We start from the raw sequence: 18,497 nt of genomic DNA on the forward strand, positions 1-18,497 counted from the left end.
ACATCCCACATAAGGACCTTTACTTTGGGGCGCCTAGGTGGCTTAGTCGGTTAAGCATCTGCCTTTGGCTCAGGTCATGATTCCGGGTCCTGGGATCAAGTCCCACATTGGGCTCCCTGCTTAGTGGAGAGCCTGCTTCTCCCTCTGCCTGCCACTTCCCCCTGCTTGTGCTCGCTCGCTCTCTGACAAATAAATAAATAAAATCTTCAAAAAAAAAAAAAAAAGGACCTTTACCTTGGGAGGGACTCTGAGTTGACATTGCATGGCCCCTTTGTTTTACAGAGGAGGAGACCGGAGCTGGGGTCCCACTGTTTTTAATGCCAGAGTTGGCATGGGGGTACCCAGGCCACTCAGAGGGTAGGAAATAGAGGGTGCTGGCTGCTCAGCCATCTGCATACACCTTTTTTTTTTTTTTTTAAGATTTTATTTATTTATTTGACAGAAAGAGACACAGTGAGAGCAGGATCACAAGCAGGGGGAGAGGGAGAAACAGGCTTCCCGCGGAGCAGGGAGTCCCATCTGCGTACACCTCATTTTGTGCTGGTTGTGAGCAACTCCTAGGGCCTGGCTCCTCTCATCCTTCTTGCCAGGGGTAGCTTCTCTGCTTTGTCTACCTTTGTCTACCTTTGCTGTTTCTTCCTTCTCATGGCTCTTCCCCCTTACCTTGCTCAGCTTGCCTTTTATCACTCTGCTGAGAGTTCCTCCTTATATGCCTCTCCTGGACCTTAGTCAGGCTATTATGCTGGGGGACAGCGCCTCTTCCACCCAGGGGCAGCTGTTGAGCAGGGCCTGCTGGCCATGGGAACCCTACAGGAGCAGACTTACAGGTATGTGTGAACATCTCTTTTTCTTCTGTGTTACAGTGAGGATGCCATGAGAAAAGCTGGTGTGGCCCACAGTAAATCCAGCAAGGATATGGAGAGCCATGTGTTCCTGAAGGCCAAGACCCGGGTAAGGCCCTGGTGGGTGGAGCCCCGGGCAGAAAGCTCAGAGGCTCAAGAGGGGGAGGGTACAAGGCAGACTCTGGAAGCTCTCTGCCTGAGGAGTGGGGGCGGGGTGACCACTCTCTGATTGACCATGGGCACTGTCAGCTTTACCTGCAGCATGCTGTGGGTCTTCCCATGTGTCCATGGTACAGTTATAGGGAGGGTACTGGGGGGACATGCAGGATGCAGGCCCAGCCTTGACCACAACCCTGTTGCAAACACCCTCCATTCATGAGCAGCTCCCAGGAATCTTGTAGGGTGCTCACAGAGGTCCCAGCTGCTCCTCCGAATAAGAATGCTCCCCATGGGATCCTCACTAAAGCCCCACAGGGCCCTGACACGTGGGCCTAAAAGCATTCCTGTCCTCTTTTGTTAAGTGCTAAAGGCAGTGCTTGTGGAGGTTGAGGCCTTGAGCCTAGGAATGTCACAGGTGGAGTAGTTGGGAAGGCTTTCCGCTGTGTGAGCTCTCGTCCTGGGCCAGGTGCCATGGGCTTCATGTAACCACCTCCTTTCATCCTTTCATTGGAGTGTTCTCCCCAGGGCAGAGCTGTTTTAGTAGAAATGAAGCAGAACAGGCACAAGGAAGCCAGCAGCTTGTGTACGGTTACCCAGCTTGCACAAAGAGGAGCTGATGCCTGGGGCTTTTCTTCTGCACTGCACCCACCCTGCCTCCCTCGCACATCCTGACCGTGCAGACCCTCTGGGTCTGCTCTGAGCACTTTGTGCCTGAGTGTGGTGTTGGGAGTTCTAGGACATCCTTGCGTGTCAAGAATTAAAAGCAGATCTTACTTATGGCCCTTGATGGGAAACTGGTTTGGATAAACCAACTGTCAAGACATATAGAGGTCAATTCAGGATATTTGGACATGGTCTGAGTATTTAGATCAGGTGAACATTTTTCAAAATGGAAAGATAGAGGTCACCAGCTGGAGAAAGCAGTTTCCAGAAGAGAAACCACCTGCATGATCTGGTCTTAGAGGTTAGAGCACACAGGTGTGTGTTTGTGACCACATGGAAGTGTAAGGAAGAACTCTGAACACTGAGGCACAGGGGTGTCTGCACTCTGGATATACATAATAAACATTTTCCTTTGTTTTAATAACTTTATTGAGATCTGTTTCATATACTGCACAATTCACCCATTTAAAGTGTATAATTCAGTGGTCTTAAGGATATTCACAGAGTGGTGCAACCATCACAACAATCTGAATTTTAGAACATTTTCTGAAAGAAACTTCATACCTGTTGGCTGGCACTCCCCATTTTCCCAGCCCTAGGTCACCACTTCCTGCTTTCCATTGCTATGGATTTGCCTTTTCTGAACTTTTCATATAAATGCAATCATACAGTAAATGTTTTTGTGACTGGCTTTCACTTAGGGTAATATTTTCAAGTTTCATCCACGGACCATTTTGTTGCATGTAGTTTATTCCATTTTACTGCTGAATAATATTCTGTTGTATGGGTATGCTGCATTTTATTTATCTGTTTATCAGTTGATGGTTGTTTGGATCGCTTCCACTTTTTGGCTATCAATAATGCTGCTGTGAACATTTGTGTACAAGGGGCACCTGGTCGGCTCAATCAGTGGAGTGTGCAACTCTTGATCTCGGGGTTGTGAGTTCGAGCCCCACGTTGGGCATAGAGATTACATAAAAATAAAATCTTAGAAAAAGAAAAACAAAACCAAAAATGTGTGTAGAAGCTTTCCTGTGGACCTAACATTTTCATTTCTCTTGGGTAGATACCTAGGAGTGGAATTGCTGGATCATATGGTACCGTAACACTGCCACACTGCTTTTGAAAGCAGCTGTATCCCCATTTTACATTCCCACCGACAGGTTTTGAGATTCCAGTTTCTCCACATCCTTATCAACACTTGTTATTGTTTGTCTTTTTTATTGTAGCCATCATAACGAGTGTGAAGTAGTATTTCACAAAAGTTACGGTTTTGATTTGCATTTCCCTGGTGACTAATGATACTGAGTATCTTTATATACTTGTTGGTCATTTGTATATTTTCTTTGGAGAAATGTTTCTTCAGATCCTTCGCCCATTTTAAAATTGAGTTCTTGGGTTTTTTTAATTGTAAGAGTTTTTAATGTGTTTTGGATATAAGTCTCTTACTGGATGTCGAATTTGCAAATATTTGGGGGAATGGGATGTTATTACTGGTTTTGTTAGTTTGTATTTTCTCAGAATTAAAAGAACTTTGATGAGGGCTTATTGAACTATTTCAGCTTTTGAAATGCAGAACTTGTTGGTTCCGTATTGTTATCGATTGTTTGATAAGGAACTACTGTAAAATGTAATGGCCTAAAGCAATAAATTATTTCTCCTGATTCTGTGGGTTAGCAGTCGGGGCAATTGGAGTTGTCTGGCTGACCATTCTGCTGGTCTCCCGTGTCAGCTCTCATGCAGCTATATTCAGCAGGTGGCTGTGCTGACCTGGAAGGTCCATAAAGGCTTCGCTCCTGTATCTGCACATCAGTTTTCCCAACGTGGCCTCCACGTAGTGTCTCCAGCAGTACAGCCTGCACTTCCTTACTACATGGCAGCTGGCTTCGGAGGAGGAAGTGGAAGCTTCCAGTCCTCAGAAGTCCTAGAACATCACTCTGATACAGCAGGTCCTAAGAGCAGTGGGAATTGCCTCCTTTTTTTTTTTTTTTTTTTAAGATTTTATTTTGAAGCAATCCCTACACGCAACGCGGGGCTCGAACCCCCTACCCTGAGATCAAGAGTTGCACACTCCACCAGTTGAGCCAGCCAGGCGCCCCTCACCTCTGTCTTTTGATGTGAGCAGTGGCCTGTTTGTACAGAGAGGCCAGTGGTTGTTGGTGGCCCTCTTAGAGATTGGCTATCACAGATACTCTTCTATCATCTGAGGTGCCTTCCATCCCAAAGAGGGCATCGAGCAGCACGACGGCCCCCTCACTGTCTCAGCCTCTGCCTTGCTATAGCCCACACTCTGAACCTTCCTGACTGCAGTCCTATTTCCTTTGATTAAGCTGGTCCTAAATCCCTAACTCTGAAGAGGAGAGGCTCCAACTATTTGGAAGAGAAGTATTTTTAACAGTTGTTGGAAATTTCCTGTTTGTTTTACAGAGACAGACATGCTGCTTGGGCACCGTTGTCTGAGGCCTCGCTTAGGGTCCTCATAGAGCTGGGTGCCAGTCAGTGCAGTGAGGCCCTTCTGTGAGGACTGGTTGGATGACAGCCCGGGCACTCTTGTTGCCTGCCCTTCCCATCTGAGGCTCCATCAGAACAACTATGAAAGAATTGAAAAAGTGGGACCCTAGAGCAGGGGAGAAGGACGGGGAAGAGTAATTTCTCTGTTTCTGGATTCTAGGAGGGGCTGGGAGGTGTAAGAGGCCACAGAGAAGGGGCTGACCTTCCTGGGGAATCCTGGCAAGCTGGCAGGTCAGGAGGTGTCTACCCTGAAGGAAACTGGGGTGCTAATGGATACCTCAGGCTGCCTAGTTTTGTATGCTTCATGTGTGAGCTCATGTGATCCCACATCACCTCTATGAAGCAAATACAGTACCACTGTCCCCAGTTTCAGAGAGGGAGGCTCTGGCATACAGATGCTAGGAAACTTACCCAGGAGGTCACAGATCTGGGTGGAGGTAGAGCCGGGAATGGAACCCAGATGGTCTGGTGTCACCACACTCTTGACCACTTCTTTTACTGCCTCCCATCTGTCAAAGTAAAAGATACCCAAACAGCCACTTTAATTCCTTAACACCTTTAATTCCTACAGATGGGACCACTCTCTGCCTAAAGGAGGCTGATGGAAGCAAAAATAATTGTGCCTGGGGATGGTGGGTTGTTGTGAGAGTGGCAACTCCAAACACTTGAACCAGCTTCTGAAGGTTCGGGAGGATTGGGCATCCCCTGGACAAGAGCACAGTCGGGGGTGCCGGGAGCTCTGTGTCGGTGCGTACAGTGGCAGGGTGTAATGATGCTTACTGAAGCTGGGTGCATTTCCGAACATTTGCTTATTACTTGGTTGTTTTTACATTAAGCCTGTAAGTTAAAGACTCATCTACTCTTTTACATTTAATATAGTGTTATGCAAAAGTAGTATACGTTTCTGGTTTACAGTGTAGAAAGGACTAGTACAGAACTAAACCCCCACTGGGAAGCCAGAGTGAAATGGGATGAAGGAGGCTGTGAGCATCAGGAGTGGGAAAGCTACCTTAGGATCAGTCAAAGAGGAGGGCCTGAGCTTAACAGCCAGCCGCCTGGAATAAACAGGGACAAAAACAGTCTGGGAAATAGGATCAGGTGCAGCCATGCTCCCAGCAAGGGAAGAGGAGGATGTCTGCGTAACATCTGATAAAAGGAGGTGTTTTTCAGGGGCATCTGGGTGGCTCAGTCGTTAAGCGTCTGCCTTCGGCTCAGGTCATGATCCCAGGGTCCTGGGATCAAGCCCCACATCGGGCTCCCTGCTCGGCGGGAAGCCTGCTTCTCCCTCTCCCATTCCCTGTGGTTGTGTTCCTGCTCTCGCTATCTCTTTCTGTCAAATAAGTAAAATCTTTTTTAAAAAAAGGAGGTGTTTTCCTACCTTTAGCCTTTTTTTTTTTTTTAAGATTTTATTTATTTATTTGAGAGAGAGAACGAGAGAGAGAGCACATGAAAGGGGGGAGGGTCAGAGGGAGAAGCAGACTCCCTGCCGAGCAGGGAACCTGATGCGGGACTCGATCCAGACACTCCAGGATCATGACCTGAGCCGAAGGCAGTCGCCCAACCAACTGAGCCACCCAGGTGCCCACCTTTAGCCTTTTTAAGGGAACTCACAAGCCTGGAGTCTGGCTTTGACTGAATCTGAATATACCTTCTGCTATCCCTGTTTAATCAAGAGCAGCTATTGGACCACCCAAGAATTCAGGCATTAGAAGCACTGCATCTTAGAGCTGAGAAAAGCACAACTGTGTACACTGAAAAATGTGAACACATGAAAAGACTGGCCTTTTCTTTCTTTTTTTCTTTTAAAGTAAGTTCGTGCCCAACATGGGGCCTGATTTTATGACCCCGAGATCAAGAGTCACATGCTCCACCAACTGAGGTAGCCGGGTGCCTCAAGACAAGCATTTCTTTAACAATTGCTGAGATCTGCCAGGAAAGCCTAGGTGGGTGTAGCTGGTTCATGAGGAAGGTCCAGTAGGCAGTGCTCCTTCCCTCCGTTCTGTCTAAATGTGTGACAGTCGGGACTCCTGCACCATCCTTAGTAAACATACTTTTTCAGAAGCTTCACTGTCAGTTCTGATTGTTTGGTTTTCACCAGCTATGTTTGTTGTAGCATGTGTTGAGGCACTTTTTCTAGCCCTTGTGACATTTTCTCCTGTTTACCTGTGAAGAAGGAGATGTAGGGCAAGTCACTGGTAGCATGGGGAGCTAGCTTGCTTGTTTACTTGCTTTATTTTATGTTATTTATTTATTTATTTTACTTTTCTTATTTTTATTTATTTTTGGTTTGGGGTGTTGTTGTTTTAATTTTAACTAAGCTGCACACCCAGCATGTGGCTTGAACTCATGATCCTGAGATCAGGAGTTGCATGCTCTACCGACTGAGCCAGACAGTTGCCCCTCTGTCTTAGTTTTAAATGTAAGCTGGGTAAGGAGACCACTGGCATTTGTTTTATTATTCATTTTTTGTATGTCTAAAATATTTTAGAATATATAAAAATAAAATGTTAAAATATATGACTCCCAATGCGATACTTACCAAAGGCCTCCTATTGCCAAGAACACTGGCTCTGGAGTACCTGCTCTGGGATTTGATACATTTTTCAATATATGAGGAAAACTTTCAAACAGACTTTGTAGAAACTGACAAACTGATGCTAAGGAAATTCAAGGGACCCAGAATACTCAAAACAATCTTGGAAAAGAAAATATTTGGAAGACTCCTATTTGTGAATTTTTAAATGTACTACAAAGCTACAATAATCAAGACCGTGTCATACTAGCATAAAGATGAACATACAAATCAATGGGGTAGAATTGAGAATCTACAAATAAGCCTTTGTGTTTACAGTTAATAGATTTTTTTTGACATAGGTACTAAAAGATTTCAGTGGGGAAAAATAGTCTTTTCGACAAATGGTGCTGGGACAACTGGATTACCATATATAAAATATTGAGGTTGGATCCCATCTTCACACCATATACAAAAATTAACTCAGAATGGATCAAAGGCATAAATTTAAGAGCTAAAACTATAAAGCTCTTAGAAGAAAATGTAGGCATAAATCTTTGTGACCCTGGATTAGGCAGCAGTTTCTGACATGTGACACCAAAAGCACAAGCAACAAATGAAAACCTTAGTTTGACTCATCAAAATTAAAAACTGTTAAAAAGGGGTGCCTGGGTGGCTCAGTCATTAAGCGTCTGCTTTTGGCTCAGGTCATGGTCCCAGGTTCCTGGGATCGAGCCCCGCATCCGGCTCCCTGCTCTGCGGGAAGCCTGTCTCCCTCTCCCACTCCCCCTGCTTGTGTTCCCTCTCTCGCTGTGTCTCTCTCTGTCAAATAAATAAAATCTTAAAAAAAAAAAAACTAATAAAAATAATTAAAAACTATTGTGCATCAAAGGACACCATCAAGAGAGTGAAAAGACAACCCATGGAACGGGAGAAAATATTTGTAGATCGTTTATCTGATAAGGGACTGGTATCCAGAGTATGTAAAGAACTTCTCCAGCTCAGCAATAACAACAAAAAACCCAATTCAAAAAAAAAAAAAAAAAAGGGTAAAGGACTCTAACAGACATCTCTCTAAAGAAGACATACTATGGCCAAGAAGTACGTGAAAAGCTGCTCAACATCACTAGTCATTAGGGAAATGCAAATCAAAATCACAATGAGACACACTTCACACTCATGACGGCTGGAGACCTTGGAACCTTCTGCGTTGCTGGAAGGAATGTAAAATGGTGCAGTCACCGGAAAACAGTGTGGTGATTTCTCAAAAAATTAAATAGTTACCAAATGTCCACAAAACCTTGTACATAGATATTCGTAGTATCATTCATAAAAGCCAAAAAGTGGAAATAACCCAAATGTTTATCAGCTAATGAATGGATAAACAAAAGGGGGTATATCCATACAATGGAATGTGATCTGGCCATATAAAGAAGTGAAATACTGATACATGCTGTAACATGGATGAATGTTGAAGACATCATGCTAAGTGTAATAAGTATTACATAGTGGTCCATATTATGCAACATGATTGCATTTGTGTAAAATGCCCAGAATAGGCAAATCTATAGGGACAGTGTATTAGTTTCCTATAGCTGCTGTAACTAATTACCAGACTTTGGAAGCTCCAGTCTCCGGGCTCATGGCTTTGGCCTCTTGGCCTGAAGCTCTGCCCTTGTGGTCATCTTTCCTTTTCTTGTAGAGTAGCACATGTTTGCAGCTGGGTCATTTTATCAGCCTGTTTCCTGCTTGTAGAATTTTGGGAATCTGATATCCTTATTTGATTTCATCCAGTCTCTCTCCTTTTCAGGCCCAACTGTCTGGTTTGGCCTGTTTCTGCTGGTGTAACACTCACATGCCTTCGTGGGTCTCCCCATGTATGTGACAGGATTCATGCCATTAGACAAGGGGCTTCTCTACCGATCTTTCCTGTATGATTTCATCCCTGCCCTTGGCTTCTGTGAGATGATTCACGGTTGAGGGGATTCGTGAATTCTGTGTCCACTCTCTTTGGCACTAGCAAAATTTGTGTCCAGCCACACTGTGGCCTTTTCTCCAGGAGTGCACCTTCATAACAGTGAATCTCCCCAGTTCAGCTTGTTTTTTGTTGTTGTTTGTTTGTTTGTTTGTTTTCAATTTGGATAGCCTAGGAGTTTCCCAAACCCTTCAAGTCCAGGTTCCTTTTTGCTTAATGGTTCTTCCCTCAGTTTCTCTGTCTCCTCTCACATTTTACTCTGAGCAACAAGAAGCCAGGCCAGACCTTCTTTTTTTTTTTTTTTTAAGATTTTATTTATTTATTTGTCAGAGAGAGAGACAGAACACAAGCAGGGGGAGAGGCAGGCAGAGGGAGAAACAGGCTCCCTGCCGAGCAAGGAGCCCGATGTGGGACTCGATCCCAGGACCCTGGGATCATGACCTGAGCCGAAGGCAGCCGCTGAACCGACTGAGCCACCCAGGCATCCCAGAGGGAGAAGCAGGCTTCCCGCCGAGCAGGGAGCCTGATGTGGGGCTTGATCCCAGGATCCTGAGATCATGACCTGAGCCGAAGGCAGCCACTTAATGACTGAGCCACCCAAGCGCCCTCAGGCCAGACCTTCAACATTTTGTTTGGAAGTCTACTCAGCCAAATCTCTAAATTCATTGCTTACAAGTTCAAATTCTGCCTTCCACACAACTAGGATACAATTCAGCCAAACTTCTGCCACTAGGTAACAAGGGTTCTCTCTCCTTCAGTTTCCAATGACATTTTCCTCATTTTCTCTGAGCCCTTCCCAGAAATACCTGTAACATTCATCTTTCTACCAACATTCTGGTTTTGATGATATACATGTATTCTCTAAGATGATATGGAGCTTTCTCTGCCAGGTTCCTCACTTCCCTGTGAGTCCTAAGTGGCAGAGTCTTTGGCATGCGTGTTTCTCCCAACAGTGTCCCCTGTTGCCTGACTCCCTCCTTTTTGCCCCTTATTTCTTGTGAACTGGGTGTTAGATGGGGAGAGCCCAGGGTTGCAGTGGTGTCATGAGCAAGAATATGTCTGAGGTGGTGCCCTGTGTTCATATTTCCCCACAAGACCACAGTTGGCCTGGAGTTCAGAGAGTGACAGCCTGACTCTTCTCCTAAAAAGTTCCCCATCCACTTGTCATCTGTTGGTTCCACCATTTAATTGGGTGTCCCAAAATGGTAATTGTCCTTAATTCTGGCTTCCCTTACACATTTATGGAAGGAATTTTTCTGCAAAGAAGGGTTTTCTTTCATCAACCAAGACTCCATGGTTGCTTGAAACACAGCCTCTTCTGGATGACCAGGAATGCTTTCCTGTCCATTGTCACTTTGTAGCCCTGGACTTGCTACCCTTGGTTACCCCCAGGGGCGATCAGTAGGGCTTGGGGATGGGAGTGAGGGTGGGTCCTCTTCCTGTGACTATTATGAGCTTGGGGTTCTGCATCTTGTGTGTTTCAGTCCATTGCAGTGGTTCATTCTGATGCTTCCATGGTCCCTTCCTCACCCAGGGGCAGCCCCCAAGCACCCTCTGTCCCTCTTAGGACCCCTTATCACGACTCCTTTCGTCTTTTGCAGCTTACTTGAGTCTTGGTCCCTGAATGGGCCGTTCCTCTTTGGAGCCCTGGTTCCTTTTTGAGGGTGAAACGGTATTTAGAGCATGCAGTGTGGACACTGGTGCTAATGGTTTCTGCACCTTTTTGTGAACAGAGCTAAGAAGTAGTCTGTTTTGGTCATAACAAGCAATAGCCTGAAAAATCCCATAATTTTACACTGATAGTTCCCATTCCAATTTAACCTTACAGGTTTTACTTTCATTTTAAACATGTATCTTTTCTCTTAATGTGAATATCTTGGCTTCTAATACCATTAGCATAATTACTTGCTCTACTCTAAAGTACTTTTGGGGGGTGCCTGGCTGACTCCGTCGGAGGAGCATGCAACTCTTGATCTCGGGGTTATGAGTTCGAGCCCCACGATGGCTGTAGAGATTACTAAAAAAAAGTAAATCAACTTAAAAACATAAAACAAAGTACTTTTGAAATGAACATACTAATATTACTACTAATACTAGTAACAATAACAAAATATGGAATGAAGTTTAAGATTTCTTTGCAGCTCTGTTAGTCCTTAAAGTGTGTCCCTTCCACTAAGGACATGCAGTTTTTTGTTTTGTTTGCTTTTTTTTTTTTTTAAAGATTTTATTATTTATGTATTTGACAGAGAGAGACACAGTGAGAAAGGGAACACAAGCAGGAGGAGGGGGAGAGGGAGAAGCAGGCTTCCCACCTTGCAGGGAGCCGGATGCGGGGCTGGATCCCAGGACGCTGGGATCACGACCTGAGCTGAAGGCAGCCGCTTAACGACTGAGCCACCCAGGAACCCCTGCTTTTTTGTTTTTTAAAATGATCACTCACAAGGGTTCTTTTCCCTCTGTGATTCTGATACTAACTTGATAGTTAGCTCATACATTTCAGTTTATTTTGAAGTTTTAGGAATTGTACTTTTTCTTTTGGTTTAGTTTTATGTTCAATTTGATAAAAAAAGTACATGCTTCCAATGTGAAAACCATATAACAAGGTGTGAAATCCCATTTTCAGCCCAATCCCTGATACCTCTGGCGGTAACAGTTTGTGTCCGATTTTGGTTTATCCTTCCAACATTTCTTTTTGCAGATCCAAGCGCATATATGTATTCAGATTCCCCATGTCTTATACAAAAGGTAGTGTACAGTGTGTAGTTTGTGGTGCCTGGAATTCTGTATGGAGCCTGTGTGTGTCCCTCCTGCTGCTCCCTCCACATCCCTGTGGGGAGGCATCCTTCATCCTGTCGTTGGGCCTTCATGCTCATCTTGCACAGGTCAAGCAAGGGTTTAAACTGTAAAGCTTTCCCCACACGTTTCTGCCTTCTCATTTGCAAACCAGACACCACGCACCTGCCTCAGCAGGTGGCTGGAAGAATGAAATGCATTGATATATGTAAGGGTTTAGAGCTGTGCCCGGCACCACTTTAAGTGCCAGAGTGTTAGCTGTTACTACCTTGGTCTGGTAACACCCAGCCTCATGTTGTAGCTGTGACACTTAGATTTTTGATGTTGAGTGGGGGAGATGGTCAAGACTGAGTGAAGGTAAGGGACGTCACACATTCTTCAGCCCTTTCTCTGGGGCAGTCCCAGAAAGTGAGGTGCCTTGGAGCAGAAGAGGGTAGCAGAGCCTGGAAATTTCTCATACGGGGGCAGGTCAATCAGGACTTCTGAGTTAGGGGCCAGGGGAGTAAAGCAGGCCGCCCTGGGGAGCATGAGAGGTGCAGACTCGGACCTCGGGGCCTTCCAGGGCAGGAACACTGGCAGCAGATATGCAGCACTCAGCTCCCCGTGCTTCCTGGATGTCTTGGCCTTTGCAAGAATCTTGGAGATGTATTTAACCTGCAAGAAAACCTCTTGGCGGCCGTGGGACTAACTGCTTCCTATGCCTATGTCTCTGGTCAGGTGGCCACATTCCTCCCTCCCTCCCCCATCCCCCAGTTTTCATCATGCTGGTCTGGTCTGGTCCCCAGAGCCTCCACTCTACCCACCTGGCAACGGGGTGGCCCCAGCTGGAAGCGGACCACGCTAGCCATCCAGGTCTGGGCTCAGGCCTGCAGCGGGGCTCTGAGCACCCTGTCCTGGTTCTATATTAAAGGCTTTGGGGACATGCTCCTGAGCTCCATTTTTACTGTATCTTGTGTCTGAGTAAAAGTATCTGGTTGCTTTCTCAACCTATTACCTCGTTTTATCTTTTATGGAAGTAGAGAAAACTCTACAGATTCTTTTAAGGTATCCCCAGTTTAACAGATGGCCCATGGCCTTAACAAGACATCAGAAATTGACCTGGCAAGCTCCCAATCCTCGTTTCCTTGTATTTGGCCACATCATTTCCTGAACTTCCTTCAGGCCCCCCACTTCCTTGCTCCCTGCTCACCACACTGCTGTCCTTTAAGGACCAGCCTCAGCAGGTGATCCACAGGCAAGAGCCCAACTCCAGGGGGCTTCCTTCACCCCTAGCACATTGTCTTTCCTGTCAGAAATTGGTGGGGGCAGTTGGAAATTGGGAGTGTTGACAATACCTGCTAAGTGTCTCTTTGCTCCAGCAGAGGCTCATTGTCCCTCTTCCTGTACCTGCCCCCTTTGCATGTGCTTATCATTCGGCTTTGCCTTTTCCCCTCGTGTTTGCCTCTGCTGACTCCCCTGGCCAAAAGACAGTGGTGGGGTGAAGTTTGGAGACAGATGAGGAGTGATGAAGATTTACAAAGTGTGCTTATATTTTTGTATTCACCTGAGACCACTTTTCCCTGAAGGTGTCTCCAATGACAGTAGGTTTACTGTTTGTGCTTGGGCTCACTGACCTGTGTCCCCAGGGTAGTAGCACTGCAGGTGGCACGGCGGGTCCTGGGTTGTGTGGGTGTCGTCCCATCAGTCTGCTGCCGAGTGGACTGTCAGTGTTGCGATGACTTAGGAAGAAGGGTTGTGTGAGCAGGGCAGAGAGCAAAGGCTTTGCCCATGCAGAGATGCCTTGCCAGATGGATGGGCATTTCGGGGGAAGGGGGGGACGGGGGTAGGATTCTGAAATCTAAATCTAAAATCTTTTGAAATAAGATTTTAACTCAGATACCTTCGTGAAGACAAAGGACAGACTTAGAGTGGTGATTTCCCCCAAACCCCTGGGAGCGGGTGTCCTTGGTTGCAAAGAGGACAACCAGTAGAAGGCAGGTCCTGCTGTGCAGTTCCAGAAACCCAGCAGCGGGGAAGACGAGGGCCCTCGGCAGTGGCCTTCACCACCCTTGAGTGGCCCTGTGCCCTCTCCCTTGCCTGTGCAGTAAATTCAGACTCACACAGATCTCTGAAAAGCACAGCCAGGGGCGCACATCCAGATTTGCATGCAAGCACGTCAGCAGTGAAAGAGCAACAGGCCGGGTATTAAAAGCGAAAGTACTTGGATACAAATAGTGCAAAGACAAAAGCGGCCCGCCCAATGTCTACTGCTGATGTGCCTTGTGACCTCAGGCTGGCCCCTCGTCCCCTTGGTGAAAGGAGGGGTGCCTGAGCTTGCTGACGGCCCTCTCGGGTGAGCATCTACCCCAGGCTGGAAGGAGCAGCAGTTTGACGCCTCTCGGTATCCCTCTTGGCTTTTTGTTTCTTTGTGCTTTTTGTTGGCCTGCTGTAGCTGAGCACTGACAGCTCTTCTCTGAGAGATGGATTCCAGAGGAGGCCGAGCCAGGCGGGCCGGCAGCCTTTCAGGAAGAACCCTGTGCTCTGTGACACGGCAGTGCAGGGGGGCGGGAAGGGGCGTCACACGGCTTCACTTCTTCATCTCGGTTTAAACTGCTTCCTGTTTTTACTTGTAGGACGAATACCTTTCTCTCGTGGCCAGGCTCATTATCCATTTTCGAGACATTCGTAAGTAAAAATTTACATTTCTGGGTGGTTTGGATGGCCAGGAGGGGCTGGCCCTTTCTTGGTACAGTGGGGGCTTTCTTGGCCACAGTGCCTGCGGCAGAACGTCTGTGTAAAAAGCTCCTGCTTTCTGGGAAGGTCAATGTTGCGTTGCATTTGATTCTGTTTCCCATCCTCTCAGAGCTTCAACCTCAAAAATGCTGATTTTGGCATAATGGAAATGTTAGCCTCCAAGTGGTCTGGACTGCTATTTTTGCTCGTCCATGAACATCTCCTTTTTCAAAAGACTGTTGCCTTTGTCTCTAGGCAGTTCTTAAATAAGCCAGGTTTACCCTGGAAAAGAAACTTCCTTCCCTAGGAGTTGGTTTTATTGACCTGTGGGAGTCTAACCTAAATGCGTGTTCCTGTCAGGCTGGAACTTCACGAGTCTTGCCTCACCCTCCCTGCCCTGCTGAGGGTCGCCTGGCGCCTGCTGCATCCCACCCACTCTGATTCACAGGTCCTGCTGGGGTCCTGTCAGCCCAGTCTGGCAGTAGCAGTGGCCCTTGAGAACTGTGTGTCCTTGCAGACTGAGCTCAGGGGTCTTTGTGGTCTTTTGTGTGTTATACATAAGCATGGAGGACACTGAATATTCCTAAAGGAAACCAGGTTGGCGGGGCCTTCTGAGGTTTCAGCCAACAGCGCCGCCTGCCTGCTTGCAGTTATGTGACCACAGGAGATGGGCTTCTCTTGACACAGCCTTTCTGCGGAGTGCATTCCTTGGCACGTCCAGTGGTTTCTACCCGTGCTTGTAGAGGTGGCAACAGCTTTAGTCAGTAAGCTCAGACGAAAGGAGATGTTGCGAACCCCAGAGTCCCTGTGTGGCCCATAGGTTTTGCTTCTTTCCATACTAACTTTTTACCAGAATGGCCAGCCAGGTGAACTTCACTTGATTCCACTTTCTTTGGCATGTTTGGGAAGGTCCTGTGGTGTTTAGAACAAATTGTTGGAACGAGGAGCCTGGGGAATGAGCAGCCTGGATGAGACGCCTTGGTTTGCCCTGGCAAGTGGCTCTGCTTGTCGAGGCTGGGCTGTCCTGGCCTGTTTGGGAGGCGGCCCTGGCGTAGCAGTGCACAGCCCTGTGGGCCAGGCGTGTCGCCTGCCTTCTCACCAGCTCATCGCTCACCCGGGGAGGAGGCCCTGTTGCAGTGCTTGCCCCCTGGTTCTAGGGGCAGCTATAGATCTGGCTTCTAGCCAGCCTTGGACAGACTCACTTTCCTCATGGAGAAAGTAGGGATGCTGCCTCATCAGAGCGGGCTGAAAAAGGAGGTGTCGTGGAAGTCTCGGCACCATTCTGGACCCATCGTGGGTCTCTACAGCTCTCGTGTTTGTTGCTCAGGGCCCCACTGAGACCCTGCACCCAGGAAGGAAGGAGAGCCAGAGTAGGCCCACAGCAAGCTTCTGCCTGAGAAGCAGTTCTCTGAGGCCCTGGCTTGACTTTGGGTGGCTCTGTACGCTTTTCCCTCAGACCCCCTTGAGTGTCAGCTCGGCCAGGAGTGGACACACATGAGTGCACACAGGCACGCCCACTCGAGATATCTTTTATCTTGTGTTTAGTTTCAGCAAATGACCACTAGGCAAATGCCTACAAAGCTGACTTACCGTGGAAATATGTGGTTATATAAAACTTTGTTTACTCTGTTTTTTGTTTTTGTTTTCTTAAATACAGATAACAAAAAATCTCAAGCTTCCGTCAGTGGTAAGAGTTCTTCCTGTTTGAATTAAAGTTTTATCCCAAGCTTGGGTTTGGGGCGGCAAGAATGCGATTGTGGATGCTGCCTGTGCCTGGGTTAAGCAGTTATTAGAGGACAAAGTTCACAGAAAGAAGAACTCTGGCTGGCCGTGAGAACTGCGAGCCACGCCCGACCCTCCTCCGAGCTTCCTCTTCCTGGCCGGCTGCAGTCAGAGAAGACCTCCCCTACCCATGTCACTCAAATACTGTTTTGGTCCAGCAAAAAGATGATTAAAAACTCCCACAATTATAGAGACATTATTTAAATTTTGAGCTCTCTGGAAAAGAATTATCGTGGTCTATTTATTCACTATAATAATCTGTAGTAGTATTTTTTAGAGAGTAGCTGTGAATTCACTTCCTCAAGTTACAGAGTTTCTTCACAAGTTAAGAATTACCTTTTTTTTTATTTTTTATTTTAAGACTTTATCACATGGCAACTGTGTTGATTCAGCCCTGGTCTTGCTGACCGAGCTGCCAGTGAGGGGGGTTAGCGAATCCATGATGGCCATCTGAGCTGCTCTGTCAGGAAGGGAGCCAGCCTGGCGCGCTGTTTTTCTTACCACAGGCAACACAGCTGTAAATGCTGGGTGCCCAGGCTTGCCTCGGCCGAGCTGGTTGCCCCTCTTTCCCTGCTGGGCTCTCTCAGCATGTGCAGGAATTATCAGCCAGCCAGGGCTGGGTGGGATAAAGAGCATGTGGCCAGGAAAATGTGTGGGTTCTTGGCCTTGGATTGTAGGTTCCTTTGGCACCTGGTTGTGTGCAGGGTACGCTGGCTGGGCCTTACCTGTCTATAGGTAGTCATTTGCCTTGAGTTTACACTGTTCTGACAAGAGCCTTGGGCTCCTTGTTCCAGGTCATGGCATTGCTCACTGAGCGGAGTCGGCTGCCTCCTGGCAGGCATCACTGTGCCTTGTGGCACTCTGTGGACCCTTTCCCCATCCCTCCTGCACACCTTAGCTTATTTTGGTGTGGTGTCCTGAGAATTCCTTAGCGGGGGTCCTGCAAAGACTTAGCAGAGGTGGGCTTCTGGTGTACAAGGAGACTTGTAACTTCCCAAGAGAATATCTAAAGGTGCCTCAGTTCTTTGGCCCACAGGGTCTTTCTTACCATGAAGAAGGACCTGCTATCCTTTGTTGTCTTTGGGGTTCCCAGCTGGGTCTCACCCAGCAGGAGGAGTATACAGCCAGGAGGGATGGGGGCTGCTACATGCCTTCAAGGGCTTGTTTGTCCCTCAGCATTAGGACCCTGGCACAGGCCAGGCTAGGGTTTGAGATGTGTTCCCTGCCCAGGAGGGCTCACGATCCAGGAGCAAAGACATACACACTGGCATTTGGGCTCCTGGGGTGTGATGGGCAATTGTGGGCCCAAAGGCTCCCATGACTCTGGCCATTCACCGCTTGGGGCTTTGAGGGAGTCGTGCCTGCAGGTGGGAGGAAGTGTGCGCTCTGTGAGGCCTCATAGCCTTCGGAGCCTTGCCGTTCAGCAGGCATTCGGCTGAGACGCTGTGCCCTTGTGTTCCCACAGACCCTATGAATGCGCTACAGAGCCTGACTGGTGGGCCCGCTGCGGGAGCAGCTGGAATCGGCATGCCTTCTCGGGGCCCAGGACAGTCTCTGGGCGGGATGGGTGGCCTTGGCACCATGGGGCAGCCGATGCCGCTCTCAGGGCAGCCACCCCCAGGCACCTCGGGGATGGCCCCCCACGGCATGGCCGTTGTGTCTTCAGCAGCACCACAGAGTGAGTACCATGCTTCTCCGAGAGCCTGCCACTTTCTTTGCAGGTGATGTGCATTTTATTCCTTTGCCTAGGATGGTATTGAGAAAAGCTTGGAGAAACTCCCAAGTAGCTCTGTCTTTTTATCTTTGTTGTGTATGGAGAGAAAAAGTTCCAAACCTTCTTCGGGCTATCAGAAGGATTAAGTGACACCGAGGCCCTCCTCCTACCTCTGAGCAGGAGTGGAGGACTCAGAGGAGATTGGAGTAGTCTGGGACTCCATCCAAAGGGTTGTGTTTTGTAGCTGAAATAGACACAGTCATGTCTCAGGCTGCTGTCACCCACAAAGCAGTGCTGTCAGCACCCAGAAGGCCCCCATCTTGGGAGCCATTCCTTCCAATGCTGCCCTTGCCCCATAGCCAGGCTTCCCTTCCCTAAAGGAGGTACCTCGCCCTCTTTGCACTTCTTTGCAGGACCCAGCCCCTTGGCCCCTCCATGCAGCTGCTCCAGCTGGGAGTATGTGGCATGGGTCTCCCTCTTCTTTCCAGAGCCTGTCTTATTGGCCCTTTGATTTTCATAAGCAGTGATTCAGCACTCAGAGTGCACTTCAGTACTGAAAAGTGCTTTGGTACTTTTCTCCCCTTTGCATTTATTTTTTTGTATGTATTTTTTGAAATAGTCCAAGAGTCACAGGAAGTTGCAGAATGGCCATATAGAGTGCCCATGTGCCCTTCACCCAACTTCCCCGATGCTAACCTCTTAAGTACATTGTCAAAACTGAGAAATGAACGTTGCGACGGTGCTGCCAACTCAGGTGGCCTTTTTTCAGACATCACCAGTTTTTACAAGCATTCTTGCTCACGAGCTGACGTGCGTATAGTTCCGTGAGATTTT

General features: G+C 47.6%; 1 protein-coding gene across 3 annotated transcripts in view; it reads left to right on the forward strand.

Moving 5' to 3' along the window:
* The window catches only part of MED15 (mediator complex subunit 15), a 63,484-nt gene that overhangs the window by 22,400 nt on the left and 22,587 nt on the right, over positions 1-18,497 (forward strand). For 2 of the 3 annotated variants that reach the window (XR_004676326.1, XM_034989173.1), the window contains exons 2-5: positions 864-951; positions 14,068-14,119; positions 15,825-15,854; positions 17,415-17,627. Coding sequence is in view for 1 of the 3 variants with exons in the window: in XM_034989173.1 (XP_034845064.1) it covers positions 864-951; positions 14,068-14,119; positions 15,825-15,854; positions 17,415-17,627 (383 nt within the window). In the remaining 2 variants the exon portion in view is untranslated. Of the gene's footprint in view, positions 1-863; positions 952-10,262; positions 10,335-11,360; positions 11,408-14,067; positions 14,120-15,824; positions 15,855-17,414; positions 17,628-18,497 lie in introns of those variants that run through there. The other variant, XR_004676327.1, reaches the window with a different exon arrangement.

This window comes from Mirounga leonina, unplaced genomic scaffold, assembly GCF_011800145.1.
Source record: "Mirounga leonina isolate KUSES-001 unplaced genomic scaffold, KU_Mleo_1.0 Mir_481, whole genome shotgun sequence".
NCBI classification, from domain to species: domain Eukaryota; kingdom Metazoa; phylum Chordata; class Mammalia; order Carnivora; family Phocidae; genus Mirounga; species Mirounga leonina.